An 18,243-nucleotide genomic window follows, 5' to 3' on the forward strand; every position below is an offset into this window, starting at 1 on the left:
TACATTCGACCAAACTTGATCACTTTATAACACTTGATAACTAAGAACAAATTGAACTAGATCGAGGGCACCACCAATCTTCAGTGTCTGCCACCATCACCGCCTACCGCTTGTCTTCGTCACCACCAATGTTGCTGCCAACTTCACCAACGTTGTTGCATGTCGTCAACAATAGCTGCCATAAAACAAAAATACTTGGTGAACCATTATGATGCTCTTTGAGTATTTTTCTAAAAACATGTTTCAAGATATTCCATTTTGGTTAGAACCCTTTTTGAGCCAAACCAAATTAATACACTTTTGAAACGATCCATTTTGACTTAAACAACTAATAACTTTCTAATAAAATACTCGTTTTATCCCAAACTCTTTTCCACATGTTACCTCACCTCGCCCACTCATTTTCTTATGCTTCGTGAGTTTTAGGTCATAAATAATGGGCATTATAGAGGCGTGTAAGAGTTTGATAACCCCCTCCCCCCCCCCCCCCCTCTATGGGTGTTATAAGGGCATGAAGATGTAGACGACAATCCTAGAATAATGTCCAATAAGAAGGAAAAACATGGAAAGTAATGAATGAAAAGGCATTAAGGGGAGTTAACTATTACATGAGGCGTTATGATGCTGATATGGTGAAAAATACTCCTTAAAGAGCATTAACCATTACCAATGATTTTATTGTTGTTTTTAATGTCATCAGTTATTTTATTTCACTAAGATTTAATACAAAGCTAAAGAGATATTAGTTTAAGCTTTAAAACAAGATAAGAGGTGTGGAGTGTACATCTGTTTAAGCTTATGTGATTCTAAACCCCACAAATTCAGCGGCTAACAGGTAGTATCTCTTGCAACAATCCTATTAGCCGGTTAGGGGGTCGGGTCAGGAACAACCCCAAAATCTAAAGTACTTCAGTTGGTTTTCCAGCCAACAGTTTTCTTAGAAGTATGAAACGACACGAATTACCAAAAAATAAAACGATGTATATCTAACAATTTTCCCCGCATTCAAATATTTCTTCATTGTATTTTTTTTTTATGGTAGTTTGTGTGTTTTGCTCTAGATATTTTATGTCTAAAACTAATTCTTCATTGTATTTTTAATGGTAGACTAATTTTATGGGTTAAATGAATCTTGAACATAAAAGTTAACCTTTTCAAACATGGATGGTTGTAATTGTAAATTTAGTTATAATAAAAGTATAAAGATACAAAGGAAGTCATAAGGATGAAGAGGTAATCAATCGAATAATATTATTATTGCCTTGCGGACTTTATAAAAGAAAGTCAATAACAACTCCTAAAATTGTAGTTTTTGCCTAAATACATTATGACCTATATATAATCCTCCTACTTTCTAATTAATACAAAATCATCACAAATCTTTTTTCTCTATCTTCTTCAATTATGGAAGCTCGATCTATTTACAATTGCGTGTCGTATCGAGTCTTCCTCAGCAATACTTTCTTCACTCGCATGATGATTCTTTTATCCACTTCTTTAACAAACGTGTCAAAAATCATTAAATATTTAAAATAGTCTCTAGTTTATCTTCTTTCCAAAACCCGATCAACTCCTGGTTCAGATACGTTCAAACATTTTGTCTTGAGATCACGAATATTGAATCTGTCTCAAGAACTCAACCTTGTACACCCTTTGAGCTTTAGAAATTGTACGTCGGCCTTTCTTATAACTAATTTTTGGGATAAAGTCTTATCGGCAAACCATTTTGAGGAAGCGCAAATGGCGCATAATGAATTTCATTCTGAGGGCCTATCATTGACCATCTGCACATAAAAACAAACTTTTAATCAATGTTTAGAAAACCTCATAAGATATTATGTGTTAAGCAATAAATATAAATAGTTACAATGGTGTACAAAACTTTAATGTGTTAATAATTGGATGCATTTCACCAACCTGTACTTTGTGGTCATGTGATGCATGAGTACTAATATCTCCAGCTTTGCTAGCTCATTCCCTGGACATGAGTGGACCCCATTTCCAAATGGCATAAATGTATTGGGCTTTGGTGCCACCTGTCATCAAATCAGACCAATTGAATTTTGGAGGCAAACAAAAAACGTGCCTTTTGTTTTATTTAATGAAATTCAATAACTATTTAAAATCAAAAGCTAAAAAGATTTTTTTTTTTTAATTTCTACCTCAAATCTTGACGGGTCGAACTTTTCCGGGTCAGTAAAATTTTCCGGACTATGGTGAATGTTTCTAAAGAGTGGCAATACCTTCCAGCCTTTGGGAATTAAATACCCTGAAAATTAAATTTTATTTAGATAAAAAAATATATTTAAAAAGTAAAAAAATATATATTTATAAAAAAAACAAACAAACCTTCAAATTCAACATCTTCAACAGCCTCTCTAAATGTAAAAGATAAGATTGAAGCAACTCTTAATGTTTCTTGGATGACTCTTGAAGTTATAGGCATCTTCCTTGTATCTACCCAAGTCAAACCCTTGTCATCTTTCTCTTTCATTATCCCCTCTTGCTCTTCCTAAAAAGTCAAACATATGATTTTAGTTACAAAATTATTATTAATTTATTATGTTATAAATATTAAAGTTTGATTAGTTAATATAAACTATGAACTCTTACGGTGACAGCTTGTAAAACGGTTGGATTTTCAGCCAAATATTTGATGATCCATGTCATGACACTCGCGGTTGTGTCGCGGGCAGCGAATATGACACCGATGATGTTGTCGGCGATTTGTTCGTCGGTGAGTCCTTCTTTCTCTTCCATGAACGAACCCAACAAATCGTTGTGTTCTTTAGCGGTTTCTCTTCGTAGAGCAAGAATCTTGGCCAGGATCTGAGCTAACTCTTTCCTCGCCTTCATCGATTTGTGGAAAAGCGTTCCAGGGAGGTTAATTGGCATCGAATTGTAACCTTTTTCGAGAATGTAGTAACACCTCTTGAGATCTTCTCGGTAGAGCACCTCATCCTTTCCAAATATGGAAAGCAATGCCACATTGAATGTAAACTGCAATATAGCAGTATTATTAGACTAGTTATATAATTATCCTATCTTAAAGGTATTCATGTGTTATTATTCTCAATCTATCCTATAAAATTGTTACACTTTATTATACTAGGGGTAAATTACTTTTTGATTCTTAGTGTTTTAGTGGTTTTAACCATTTGAATCCAAAATAAAAAAGTTTAATGCCTTGAGTTTCTAACCACTCATTTTATAACGTATTGAGTCCAACTTTTTAACCCTTGTACTTTGATTTTTGACACAAGTGGTTATAACCGCTAAAACACACGGACTCAAAACGTTATAAAATGAGCAGTTAGAAACTCGGAACGTTAAACTTTTGGATTTTAAACTCAAGTGATTAAAGCCAATAAAACACAGAGACTATATCATACCGTACTAGTTATATAATCATAATACCGTACCAATATGACCCTATTATATCATTAAAAACAGAGTGTTGTAACATGTGAATTCATATTTTTACACTTGACTTACAGTTTTCATCTCTTGAAAAGTGTTGATGAGACGGTTTTCCCACGACCGAAGAGAATCGACAGCAATAGATTCGATATCCGGTACAATACCTTTAACGGATTCTGGGGTGAATGCGTGGAGAACAAGCCGTCGTAATTTGAGATGGTAATCACCCTGGTGGAAGAAAATTGCCTGTTTTCCCAACATTCTTTCTTTGCTAGCAGGAAATGTGGGCTTAAATAAATGAGCTTTTGTTACAAGCACAACCTTAGCCGCAGCCGGGCTCGATATCATAACACACCGGCAACCCAATACATGTGTTTTAAAGATCGAACCATACCTAAAAAAATGTTTCCGTATCAGTCAACAGTTTAATTAAGAAACTGTTTTTTTTTTGTTTTTTATGGTAAATGTTACTGCTACTCTACTTTACAACGATAATAAAAAAAGTGAAAGTGACTAACTAACTTTTTGACTTTGGCGGCAAAGAAGACATTTGGGTTTTGAGAGTAAAGTTGGAACGTTTCACCGATATACGGCCAGCCGAGGGTGCCGGGAGGAAGGGGGAGGGTTTTTCGGCCGCGGTGGATGGCGGAGGTGAAGAGAAAAAGAGTGCAAAGAAGAAGGAAGGAAGAAAGAATGATGGTGAGGAACTCCATGTTTTGTTATGTTTGTTGAATTGGTTTTTGGTGTTTGGATAGAAGTTGGAAGTGAGGGTATATATAAGTAAGCTTAGTGCAGGGGGAGGGGCCAAGGGGGCAAAGAGGGTACACAACATACAGCTGGATATACACACATAGAGGATGTGGATGGGGAAAGATGATGTCTATTTTTTATTCACCTTTTCAAATTTTAACTTTTTTCACTATTATAAATTAAATTTTAAAATTAATTTGTTTTTGTCTATAATCGGTTTTGAGTTATTTAGCCTATTCGAATCGGTTTCTTGGGATTGGATTTTTTTTTATGATTAGTTAGAATTAAAAAACATGATTGAATTTATAAATTTGGAAGTCCTTTCGGTGTGCTTCGAACACAATCTTTTATCCTTACATCAATAATTTAAAGTGGATATTTGGCCGGTTTGACTTGAACTTAAAAAAAACTTACTCGAAATATAATCGAATACATCTTTAATCCAAGGTATACAAATCTTGTACATGAAAGTATTCGGTTTTATTACATGCCACGGTTTGTTGTTTGACATGTAGACGCTGAGGCAAAGATGTTTACAATATTTTAAAAATACACGATTATTCAACATGTTTTTTTATTAAAATTATTATTATAATAAAAATCGTATATCATTTGAATTGTATATATTGATGTGTAATATTTATGTTAATAGAATATTGTGGACGCGCTACTTAATATCTTGTGAGATTAAAATTGTATATCATGTATAAAAGTTAGAATATAAAATAGGAGTGACAGTTAGAATGCAGAAAGGGCGTGTTGTGTTGGATGCGAGGATTTGGTTGGCTTCGATACCAAACAACTGTCTTGCCAATCAAACTCCACTCCGTAGTCCGTACCACTCTTCTTTACACATTTTAACTTACCCTTTTATGTATTTCTAATTCTAATTCTAACCCTTTAACTTTACTTCTCTCAAATCTTCTCACCAACAAACCTAACCCAACCTTTTAATAAAAATTAATTTCTCTATGTTGCACTTATACAATCCAAACACAACCTTTCACTAGGGGCGTGCATGGTTCAATGTGATTCGGTTTTATGGTAAAATTAAAAACTGAAATATTCGGTTTTTGGTTTTTGAAAACAGTTCGATTTTGGCTTTTCGGTTTTCGTTAATTAAGTTTTGGCAACAATTTGGTTTGGTTTTTCCAGTTTTTGGAATAAAATTACGTAAAAAATTTTAAAAAAAGTATAATCCATTATTTCTTAGATGTTTACATGTGTGTTAGAATATTAAACCTTTTGGATACGAATGAATTAATATTGTTCACATAAACATAAACATAATCTTCAAAACTTTTTTTATTTTTCTTCAAAGTTTTTTTAAGACATTTTCTTTTATAGTACTTTGAAAAACATTTATTTTTATGTTAAACATTGTTATTTTCGGTATGCATTGTACCCACAACAGTGACACAGAGCTTAGATTGTGTTTGAACGATATTATTTCAGTGTAATGAAAGTGAAATAGAGGTTTGTAATCGTACCTATGATTGATTCATTCTCCATTTGCACATTGAATCCAGTGATGTGTGTGAACGCAACGAAGAGGAAGAAGATGACTTTTTGTGTGTTAGTTGAGGGTGTCAAGAGGAGAAGATAAGGGAGATATAAGGTGTGGCCAATAAGATTCGTTGGTGAAATTACATCCTTACCCCTAAAATTAACAGTCAAACTAGACTAACTATTGGGACATGTGGCAATGAAATACTTACGTTCCAGTTTCAGAGGACAAAAACTGGAAGAGAGGAAGTCGGATGACAATCTGGACCAAAACTTAGGGAAGCAAATTGCACTTTACTCTTATTTATTTTGTTTTGATACATACTAGTCTAAGTACCCGTGTAATACACGGGTGGACCAACAATAATTAATATTATTCAACACCATATAAGTAAACATCTTAATTAAATAAACGTTGAACTGCGAACATGTTTATCAACATTACAAGTAATTGAAAACAAACAAAGAAGACAAAGTTCACAATTTGTTAAACACTTCCTTATAAACAACATTTGATGTTTTATCGGTAGGTTTGCCGTCCTTGTCTAATATAAGCAATTTGACTCCGTCTCTGGATTTTACCCTTGATAAAGCCACATACAACTGACCATGCGTAAAAACAGGTTGTCTCAAGTACAGACCAACCCTTGATAGCGACTGCCCTTGACTTTTGTTGATAGTCATCGCAAAACACACAGTTATCGGAAATTGCCTCCTTTGAAACGCAAAAGGAATCTTCTTGTCTGAAGGTATCAAATTAAGTCTAGGTATGTAGGTGCGAGTGCCAATATTTCCTCCATATATGATTTCTGCTTCTATGACATGGTTGTATAATCTTTTTATCTGTAACCTCGTACCGTTGCATAAACCATTTTGTTGGTCAATGTTACGTAATAGCATTACTGGCACACCAACTTTGAGTACTAACCTGTGATTAGGCAAACCTGATACTTTAAGACCATTCAACACATCTGGTGAGTATAGTTTTAGCTGTGTTGAATTAGGATTCTCAGTCTGACAAAGACTATCGACAAAGACTATCGGAGCTTAGATACTCTCTTTCTTCGCCTGGGAATAACGCTAACAACCTGTCTCTACCCGTGGGTACGTAATGTATCAAACGAAGTTAGATTCAATCTAACTTTAAAAAATTAAACTAAAAATATGGTAAGGCATCTAAAGTTTGTTGAGTTTCGAATCAAACCATGTACCAAGTAAGATGACAGATGTTGAAATAAGCGATTACGGGTTCTATAGCCCAAGGTTCAAACTATGTCATTAAATAAAATAAAAAGACATGTTTTTAAAAGGCAAAAATCCATTAACGATTTTCGATTATTATAAATCTATTGAAGATTTATCTATTGACAAAACAAGTAACTGATCTACACAAACGGATATCAAAAGAATTAATTAAGTGTGGATTATCTGTTTTGTTCTCCAATTCCCCAGCTACCATTCACCTTATTTCACGGTGTTGAAAAATGATATGTTTGTTACTTTTAAGAAAAAAATTATGTTATTGATCATAAAGATACTGTACGCGTGAATTTATTATACGTGTATTATGGTCATAACGAAAGTATGCTAATGGCAATGGTTATTATTGAAGCTTGAAGTTGATACAATAAATACAAAACATCAAACATAGTATCGATATAAATAAAACGGAAAAGATAACTAAATGATATAATATCAATAAAAATGCTATTTCTCTAATACTTCTCCTTGCTGGAGCCTCGTAAGCAATAACCCCGCATTCGTTTTTGACCACTTGATAAAACAATCATCACATAGTGAAATATGTTCGGCTTGAATAATATCATGCCATCAAACTATACACTAAACCTATTGTAAAATTTATTAGTGACATAATAAAAAATATTGTAAAAACTAAAATAAAATGAAACAATATTATGAGTAATGTGATATGCTTTCAAGGGTTGGGAAAATTTAACTTACATTAATTATAAGTGTATCAAAGAGATGTCATATGAAATTTTACCGATACCAAACATAGATGAAAACACAAACTGAATACCGTATCACTAACGAAATACAACCCCCAATGTTGAGTTTAAAGAAAAACCAAGCAAAAGTCTGACTTGTATTTGGGTATTTGATGTGATCTAAATGACATAATATATTCCATGTATCAAACCTGGGCATCAAAACATTCACAAACTTGATTAGAGCAACATTTGGTTTCGGGGGTGTTAGATGTAGAAACAATAGCTTTTCACTTTGGTAAAGCATGCACTGTTTTTCTTGTGTGCGATAATTTGAAATGTGAAATTAACATGAAATAAGTCTGCAAGTAAGCTTAATCGAAGTAAATTTTCCAAGTAGAAAGGTAGACTAAAAGAAAACAAAAAACAATGGTTTTAAAGAAAACACTATAAAAACACCTAGGAACCTACTTCAATTATTGAATCAATTCTCAAAAGGACTCATGTTGAAGTGAAAACTGGCAGTGAAGTGTTGGTTACCAAGAAAGCTAATTATTTTTTTTTTCAAAAGGCAAACCATTTATATATTTAATTTATAAAGAAATTATCAGTAGCAAGGAACTATTGAGACATATTAGACTACCATAAAAAAATACATAACAAAAAACTAAATAACAAATCATTTCTAGACTAAATGAAAGAATCTTGTTTTTATCACTTCATCCTGTTCTCTACAACTTTTGTTCCATTAGCTTTGGTTAAACTCCATCAAGTCTTCTCTGGTCTGCGGCCAACTAACGTTATATCAATCTTCTCTAATCATCCTGTACTTCCACTCCCTACAACCTTTGGTAGCGTTGGTGTTCAGTGGCAATGACATTGGACTTCCGTTGGAGAAGAATCGACGGCCAAATGTGACTGTTTCGTTAGATCTTGGGCAATTGTTGAGTCGTTTGCCGCGGTAAAAGAAACAGAGGGGCTGTGGTGGTCCATTCAGATCTAGAAAGGGAATGAGCCCATGAGGATCAGCGGCGAATGAAATGCACGATATGAAGCTACAATCTGAACAAAATTGGATCCACTGTTTGACCCGTTAGCAACATTCAAAACGCAACCTACTGAAGCAAAATGCATGCGGCAATGTTAGCTATTACCAACAAAAGACCTATTACCAACAAATGATACAAAGTCTAAGCAATAGTACATAAGCTGCAACCTGGCCCGCTTTGCAAACAATATACGACCTGCCACTTCACCCTTGGAGGAGGTACACAAAAAAATTATTAAAGCAACTTTATAATTGTTACTATGTTTCTTTCGCCATGATCATTTGTTGTTATGGGTCAATATTTTTGTCACGAGCTACATATGTCTCAATATGAAGTTTTTTGTAAATTATAGACAACCTCTATAATTGTCAAAGGCCAAACGGATCACATTCAAACACTTTTCCCAGAATTTGAAGTTATTGTTAATAGTTAAGCGTGTCAACATTACTATAAGATTACACTTTTGGGTGACTTTTGAACTGTTCATTTCTTCCCTGTAATAGTATAATTTATACAAAAGAAATTAAGGAGCCCAAAACTAAAGTTTGTGAAAGGTAAAAAAGTAGATGATGTCATCATGAAAGAGTTCTTGATTCTTACCACCACATCATACAAATTGTTTACAGCCGAGCTGCGACTTCTGAATCTGCAACGCCAATGAACTTGTTTTATGTCTTAACAGTTCAAGAAAAAATTACTTGGCAGGATGTAAAATAAAAAAATTAATATATAGTCTTAAAAATACAAAGAAAATGTTCTTTTTTTTTCTTTTCAACACGTTATGTGAGATATTTACTAACCTTATGGAAAACTTGAGATACATGGCCATCTTATGTTGATGCATGTAGCTATAAAACATTTGGAAATAAGTTCTTAGCCTACTCGGTATGGGAGAGGGTAGTCCTTGGAGGATGACCCTCCACCACAGCGCCACGTCATAGTCCTTGGAGAATGCCCCTCCAAGGATGGAACCAAGGAAATGAGTGATGACCCTACCCCACATAGTTAATTTATTTATTTTTTTAAATTCATCTAGTTTTTTAACATTTGTTCGTGTTGTATGGATCCATGGCAAAAGTAGATAGTTTTATAAAAAGTAGAAGAATTGTATAAAAAAGTAAAAGATTGTATAAAGTTGTGAGAGAGAATTGGTTGACGTGGGTAAAAAATGGGGTGTTTTGGGTGTATTTATATGTAAATTTATTATTTTTTTTAGTTTTAAACAATTTGCACGTTGGATAATATTAAATGAAAATTGAATTTTGTTTTTAAATAATAGTCGTTGTCAAACAGATGAATTTTTTGTCCTTTTGTGACCGTCTCCAGCGTCCCAGCCTCGACGAATTGGACGACGACAGACCAACCGGGATGGCGTTGAGGCCCGGCGACGGTCCAGGATGGGCCAAGCCGAGCCCCACACCGAGTGGCCTTACTACTGGAGAATCCATCCGACCATCCCCATAAAAGACAACACATTAAATAAATTAATATACACCTAATATCACTTCGTTAAACAATTGGAAGGGTAACAACTCAAACCAAGTCAAACTTATTCGACTAATATAAAGCTGTGCACTCCAAAATCCTTAATATTTAAACTAAAAAGTGGTAAAAGTTCACTTTAAAACCTTTGTTATTTTTGTTCTTGTAGCAATGAGTAAGTTTTGTTAGAGACATTTTAGCAAACACTTGGTCTGCATGAAAAAACTGTCTTTATCAATTCAAATTGAAATTCAATGTTGATGCTTTCGCCAATTTCATCAACCCCACAACCATAAGTATGCCGAATCTACTAAATCTACTACAAATAACACATGCTATACGTGGTTTCCATTAGTAGATCTGAGTACATGGTAGTTTACTCAAACTTTTAGTGATTGACTAATTTTAATGCCCTAAATCAATTGCCAAGTCCAAAATTGTGAAGTCAAAAGCATCAAAGAAAGAGACAACACATAACCTCTATAGTTGTGGATTCTTTATGCTTGGATATTTTCTCTTTCAACGGTAGGTAAGACAGCAAACAGGTGCACCATTGTCAGATAGTCATCCTAATCTCTTAATGCATCAATGAACTTTGGATATCTAATGCCAGACCCTGTATAAATATAAAAATTTATAAATAACAAAACCTAAAAATAGGAGTAAAAATGTTAAAATTTGGATATGTTAATAGTAGACCAACCTCTCTCGAATAAGCATATCAAGATTGTAAGTAGACTTTCTTGTCAACAACCGTTCAGCAAGATCCATGTTCTTCAAAACATAAACCCAAATAAATACTTGAGTTGTAGTTAGTGCATATGAAGCAAACAGTAATAAAGAACAAACATATAGTTCTACGTGATTCAATCAGTATGATATATGATCCCCTACGGTTTCAATCAATCATAAGGCATTCTGAAGTATATTTCGAATTAAGCTTTCTATATAAATGTGTTTGTTTATAGCCACAAATCCTTGCAGAATTAACGGAATCTAAACTCCTTCTATCAGACCTCAATCAATCTCACTAATTTGCAGGTCTTAATCCAACATTAAATAAACCTAAAACGTAAGAGCATCAGAATAACATATTCAAAAATAAGCCCTAAAACTTTATACAACATCATAATTAGTCAATATAAGAAAACCCTAATATATGAGCCATAAAAATTGATACAAATCAGAATATACACAAAAGATTCATATGATTATTTATGATATTCACTGCAAATCGACACAAAATCGGAGATTAAATAAAAAACATATTCAAAAAAACCCCTAAAATTTGCTACAGATTATATACCAGAGAAATATGCATACCAGTGATAAAGAATCGTACCTTAATAAATGCTTGACAAATCGATTGAATGCCAAAACGATGTGAACAAAGAGATGATGATTGATAAATCGATTAACAACCGAATCGATGTGAAGAAACGCCAGAATACATATGGATTTATAGATCTAGGGTTTATACATCTAGGGTTCATATTTTGGGTGATGATTATAAAGAGATATGGAAATCGGATATATGGTAGAGTGATTTGAGGAAATTACAGAGAAAGATGGAAACTTCAATTTTCCTTCTCACAATGAAAGTGAAAAGCGGGATACATCTAATGCCGCTCATTGCCGCTCAAAACAATTTTTAGAGATATAATCACATGACACGTGGCATTAAGTATTGTAAGAATAAGACAAATGGCCAAAGTTTGTTTTGTTTTATTATAATGTATAGATTTATTTCAAACATAATAAAAAATAAAAAAAGTTTTACATTAATCAAACATACTTTATTATGTTAAAATTTAAAAGATAATGTTTAAAAAATATGTTATAACTGAAAAGTTCTATTTCCTATATATACATTCACTAAATGGGGTAATAGTGCCAGCAAGACATTCACCAAATGAGGTAATAGTGCCAGGCAGCTGTCTGGCACTTTTCCATTGGACCAACACGTTTATTGTTTTATATCCATTTTAAAATTACGTTTTTGCCTTCAGCTCAAAATAAAATTACGCTTTTTGTCCCCATCTTAAAATTACGATCTTGCCCTCAATTCAAAATTAGGACTTTCCCTGGCACTCTCCCATTGGACCAACCAGTTTATTATTTCATATCCATTCTAAAATCACGTTTTTGTCCCTCTTTAAAATACGGTTTTCCGCCCAGCTCAGAATAAAATTACGTTTTTGTCCCCAGCTCAAAATTACGATTTTTCCCTCCATTCAAAATAAAATTGTAGTTTTGCACTCAGCTCAGAATTACCTTTTCGCTCCCAGTTCAAAATAAAATTTTGTTTTTGCCCCCAGTTAAAAATTACGATTTTGCCCTCTGTTCAAAAATGTGATTTTTCTCCATTTAAAAAATTGTGATTTCGCCCTCAATTCAAAATTACGTTTTTCCCCAGTTCAAAATAAAATTATGTTTTTGCTCCCAACTCAAAATTACGATTTTGCCCTCGGTTCAAAATAAAATTGTGCTTTTGCCCCCAGCTTAAAATTATGATTGTGCCCTTAGTTCAAATTTATATTACGTTGTTACCCCAAGTTCAAAATTACGAATTTGCCCCTGTGAAAATTTACAATTTCGCCCCTGGTTCACATTTACAATACTACCATTACTTTAGCTTTTGGCAAATTACGATTTTACCCCAGTCAAAAAATACAACTTTCCCTCAGTTAAAAATTACAATATTGCCATTGTTTTAGTTTTTTTTATCAAAACTATAAAAGTATTTTGTTTTAATTGGTTGACTCGATTTAATTGTTTTTCGTGTCAATGAGCTAACTAACACTCGCTCATTATTCGGCCATCGCCCCGCAATACGGGCGGGTCATCAACTAGTTAAAAACATATAAAAACTTCGTTTTAATAAAGTTAGTATTGGAATGTTCTCAAAAATCTAAACATGACTGTGTTTTCACATGTCTTCACATTTGAGAGGCATTTTCACTGCCACCTCACTTCTAATTTTTAAATACAAATAATAGCTTTATATTTTAACAATTTGCATGTGGCTACAATATTAGTCTGAATGGCTTTAAAAAATCCAAACTCGTACATGCTCATAACATGCATACAAGAATACTAGTTGACTCGTTTTCTAACAGTCTGTCAAATTAAAAATGTTATAATCACATTTAGCTGGATATTAAATTATTAAAATGCTTAATTGCAAATTAAAAATGATTTATGCCGTATTAATGACTAGTTATTTTTGTATTGGGCTATACAATTAGACATATATGGTTATATATTTTAACTAGGTTATCACCAGGGACTTTTTTCCGGTCTCGAGAAAGGCTTTTATATTATAATTTTATAACTAACATTGTATTTAAAATAATACAATAAGTTATCTATAAACGAATTTTAAAGTTTTGGTATTATTAAACATGGGTTTTTGAACATGTAGCACAATGTTAAAATCGAACTAATGACTTATGATAAAAAAAAAGACAAAAGATAATGTTCAAATATTTCAACCAACAAATAAACACACAATACTGAATATAAAAAAAACAATGTTATGCGAAGATGATTTTGATAAACACGATTTTATGAAATATTAAAGGTATCTATTGCAAACAAAAGCTTTCATTGGCTCTTTGAACATTTGAAAATACCCATTGTGCCCCATGCAACTCCCTCAGATTTTATCAAATCATTCCAACTGACAATATTATACATGTAACAAACAACAATTAATAAATGTAGATATGAAAATAAAAAACAAATGTAGTATATTACAAATAGATTACAAAGTGTAGTATATTACAAGTAGATTATAAAGCTTATAGTTTCGAAAAACCCTTCTTCTGTAGATACTTTCAATTCTCATTCAAAATTACCAATCAACTTTATAATTATTTTGGAATTATTGTGTAAACCAACAAAAATTTCGATGGGTTCAAGTAGCCACTACAAAATAAGAACAAATTGTTAGTAATATTAGAATGCAAATTGTTAAAAAGTTAATAAAAACAATATAGTATTAATAATAATGCAATAGATTCATTTACCAAGGTAGTGACTATACAACTTTCAAAACATGATATTTGAATCATTAGAAAGCTCAGTGAAGTTGTATGAGTCATAGATATTTTCAAGATCAATGACATCTGAGGTTGATTTCATCAGTAATATTTCACAATCATATTATTAAAAATCGTAGTTTTAAAAAATATCTTATTTTGCATTTGGAAATAAATAGTATCACCAAATGCCAACTTAAGTTCATACACAAAATTACTCCAGTCATATGTGAAACAAAAGTAATTGCCACACTTAATTTTTTTAACTTTGGTAATTCGGTATGGTATAAATCTTTATTAATGTTTACAGACTTATTTTTTAAAATTTATTTAATTACTTATGAGATTGGATACATGGAATCATTTTTACAATAATTTATCATTTAGTATTTCATTAAAATGAGTTACGAAATTCATAAAAAAAAAATATGTACTACACAATAATTAGTGACATAGAAAATGGGCCCTAAAATAGTACTTAAAAAACATGTTATATAAATAAACAATTTGTATTATGAAAATAAAGTTATTCATGGATACTAAAGATGATAAATATCAAGAAATCATGTTAAAAAACATAAACAAAGAACTGAAATGGTTGCCTTGATTATGAATTTTGAATACTTTTATTTCAATTAATGATTTGAAATTCAAATTTTCGAAAATTCCTGAGTGCTTTATTATTTAAATAATTTTTTTAGAGTTGGTTATGGCTAGATATATACCAAAACAATTGCATATATCATTTTAAAATTTATAAGTATTAGAATTTAAAATATTTAAAAAAGTTTACGTAAACATATAATGAATATTAATTGAAGATAACGTTTAATTAAAAAGTCAAATAATAAAGGAAGAACAATTTGATAATCATGTTAGAATACAATGACATGGAATGCATAACAGAATTTTAGAAGCAATAATGTGTGTTTCAAGGATATTAGAGTGGTATATGATGCTAGTCAAATCTGTTGACCTTAAAATGTTTCCTACATAACATAAAAGTTTAATTATGTAAGATATAAGTTATAACTGTTAGAAAAGTAATGGATAATTTATATAAACCAGTATGCTAACAACAACATACTTGAGTTTCAATTAACCAACTTTACACATACCGAATATATAACAGGCTTCTTTTCAATATTCAAGCGAGTAGATATGTAGTCATATTTTTTCATGTCATACAACTCCATTTCTATCACATGTGCACTACAAAGTAAAGTTTAAGTGATACTATACATAATAATTTAATATCATGGAAATGTATTAAAAAATTATGCGGAAACAAATGTTGTTTATGTTAAAGAAATGTTGACTTACGTAAAGTCCTGTAGAAATAATCTAAATAAATGTTTTTCAGCTACTCTTTCGCCCCCATATTATTCTTCAAGCTATATTTACAAGGAAACTATATATTTTGATTAACAATTTGGGATTTAATTATGAATCTCTTATATAGACATTATAACAACCCTCGGTAAAACCGACATCCTCATAATATTTCTGACACCCTAATATATTGTAAATATATTAATATATGCACCCCGTATGTGAAAACCGAGCCCAAAATAAAATATAATATATAAAATAAATTAAAAACAATAAATAATAAGTTGAGGCGGGCCGCATGGGACCTCACCTCAACTTAACGCGGGCCGCGCGAGGATATAACCAGAATTCTTTGATTTTTAAGTTCAAGCGGGCCGCGTAAAGGTGTATCCAACTTAATGCGGGCCGCGAGCGACCAAGATAGTGGCGCAGCCCGGTGATGACACGTGTCATCATCGTGGCGAGTCTAGGGGGTGAGCCGGACAAGCTAGTCCGTTGACCAGGATTGACGCGGGCCGCGTAGGCCCAGCCCTAATGTCACGCGGGCCGCGAGGAAGTCCAATTACAGCCCTATATAAGAAGGCAACGGGCTTTCAGTTTCCGTCGTTCACATTCTCAATCTCAAATCACAATTTCTGTAGGGAGTTATTATAGCCGGGCATTATACCCCCTAAAATAGCGAGGTTCTGCTAAGATGTAAGTATTATAACCCCTGGAGACGTATTAGATACGCTGCCCGATTGATCTAGGGTTCCGTAACGGCTGTCGTGGTTCTGCCCGACGTAGTCGTTGGAATACCGTCTCGGGGAGGGTATTACTAATGTTAAAATGGGTTATTATACTAACACACGTGCCTTTGTGTAATTTATAGATTATCTCCAGGAAACCCTTACGAAAAACCTAAAACAGCAAAGTGAGTAATCTCCTTTTTATAAACTGTTTTTACAAAACCTCACTTAATTAAATATATACAAAGCAGTTATTGAGTATTTGTAAAGAATACAATTATAGTGGGTATGTTGGGGTTTTGTATACAAAATTGGTTACTGGCGTGGTAACATCCCATAAGTTGAGTATGACCGTACCACTGATGTTAATTGTGATGTCTTGGATACAAATGTAATTGCGGATGTGCCCTCAATACTGCAAATTGGTTTTTACTTAAACTTGATTAAACTGGGAATCACTCACCAGTATTTCCCACTGACAAAATATTTTTAAAACGCGTTTCAGGTAACAAAATGTGAAAGCCAAATAGAAGCCAGCTGGACAGCACTGAAGGCTTGGAAAAGTGGCAATAAAGTTACCTAATAATAAAATGGATATTTTTATTCAAATAAATAGGATGTACTCCTATGAAAAGTGTGTATTGAAAACTTGGGTTTTACCCATATGTTTAATGTTATAAAACATGGTGGTTTACTCTGATTTAATATTTCCTAACTACGGTCCTGATGAAAATTTCCGCTGCCAAATTGGATAAATAAATACGATACCACCAAAACTGGCTCACGGCCGCCCATTCCCGGGAACTAGGGATCGGGGGCTGTGACAGAAGGTGGTATCAGAGCTATGCCACTGATTCAGCCGCAGAAGTGTTCTGCTGACATCAAAATTCAAATTGTTAGGAAATAAATTACGAAAATACGTGCATAATTGTATTTACTTGTTATGTGATATCTGACTATTTGTTAGTTTACAGTATGAGTGACCAAGGACCTTCTGACGCTTATCGTCAACTGTCTGGTTCGCCTAGGAGCGAAGGCACCTCCTCTTCTCAGCCTGCCCTCTCAGGGTATTCTGCTGACACAGAAGAAGGAATCTTTGTGTTTAAGGCTCAGTCTGAAGAGCCATTTCCTCAGAAAAAGAGGGGATGGTTCAGTAGGGGAGCGCACGAGCGTAGGAAAAGAATGAAAAAGTTGCAGGAACAGCGAGTGTTAGCCGCAGCAAAAAGAGAAACCGATGCTTATAATCAGGATATGCTCAATAGGGGTATCGCTAATATCCATATTTTAGCAACCACTGCTGCTGACCCAAACCTGGAACAAATGCTAGCCCCACAACCACAAAATCCTGATCAACCCATGGAAATAGAAAACCAGATAGAAATGCCTGATTTCAACCCGGAGGAAATACCTAGGGTACCTGCACCTGATCCTCTAGACCCAAACAATTACGACCCCTTGTGGGATGATGTTAGGGACTACGTGCAACAAAACCCAATACAGGAAAATGTGCCAATACCCAACTTAGGAGCTTATCCAGGGTTAGATCCTCAAGATCCCTACAACATTAGTGATGCATATGTTAGGGAAATTTTAGAGAATCCATACCCGTACCAGGCCCCTATGCCTCCGTATCAGGAACCCATACCTCAGTTTCCAAACCCAGTCCTAGAACCTGCACCCCCAATGAGTGCAGAAAATGTCCAGGAACTTAGGACTTTTGGGGAGGAAATTTTAGAAAGCAGTGATCGTATGCGACAGGTGGGAGAACGCCTCGTATGGAAATACGATGAGCGTAATATGGATTTTTGGATGAATCCATATCAGTGAAGGTGATGGTAAAAACAGTAATAATAATAATAATAATAAAATAATATATGTGTGTATGTGTTAGAAAAAAAAAAAAAACTACGGATGCTTATTATTAGTATTGTAGCTTTACATTCCAGTCAGTATTGTAATTTAAATTTCAGTACTAGTGTGTAAT

The 18,243-nt window shown here is 33.3% G+C and overlaps 1 protein-coding gene across 1 annotated transcript; it reads right to left on the minus strand.

Annotated features, from left to right (window-relative positions):
• Positions 1-1,226: 1,226 nt before the first annotated feature.
• On the minus strand, positions 1,227-4,178 carry LOC110865034 (abscisic acid 8'-hydroxylase CYP707A2). Its single transcript, XM_022114230.2, has 7 exons — positions 3,943-4,178; positions 3,496-3,814; positions 2,614-3,000; positions 2,350-2,512; positions 2,163-2,269; positions 1,918-2,036; positions 1,227-1,784 (listed from the first exon to the last, which is right to left on the minus strand). The coding sequence occupies exons 1-7, from the start codon at positions 4,131-4,133 to the stop codon at positions 1,691-1,693; spliced, it is 1,380 nt and encodes a 459-aa protein (XP_021969922.1). The 5' UTR covers positions 4,134-4,178; the 3' UTR covers positions 1,227-1,690.
• Positions 4,179-18,243: the final 14,065 nt, after the last annotated feature.

Source organism: Helianthus annuus, chromosome 6 (genome assembly GCF_002127325.2).
Source record: "Helianthus annuus cultivar XRQ/B chromosome 6, HanXRQr2.0-SUNRISE, whole genome shotgun sequence".
Classification (NCBI taxonomy): domain Eukaryota; kingdom Viridiplantae; phylum Streptophyta; class Magnoliopsida; order Asterales; family Asteraceae; genus Helianthus; species Helianthus annuus.

Excerpts from the sequence above, each read along its gene's own strand:
- LOC110865034 (XM_022114230.2), bottom strand. The coding sequence starts at position 4,133 with ATGGAGTTCCTCACCATCATTCTTTCTTCCTTCCTTCTTCTTTGCACT. Across the intron at positions 3,815-3,942 it reads TTTGCCGCCAAAGTCAAAAA|GTATGGTTCGATCTTTAAAA; the intron begins GTTAGTTAGTCA and ends ACATTTTTTTAG. Across the intron at positions 2,513-2,613 it reads CCGTTTTACAAGCTGTCACC|GAAGAGCAAGAGGGGATAAT; the intron begins GTAAGAGTTCAT and ends TTGACTTTTTAG.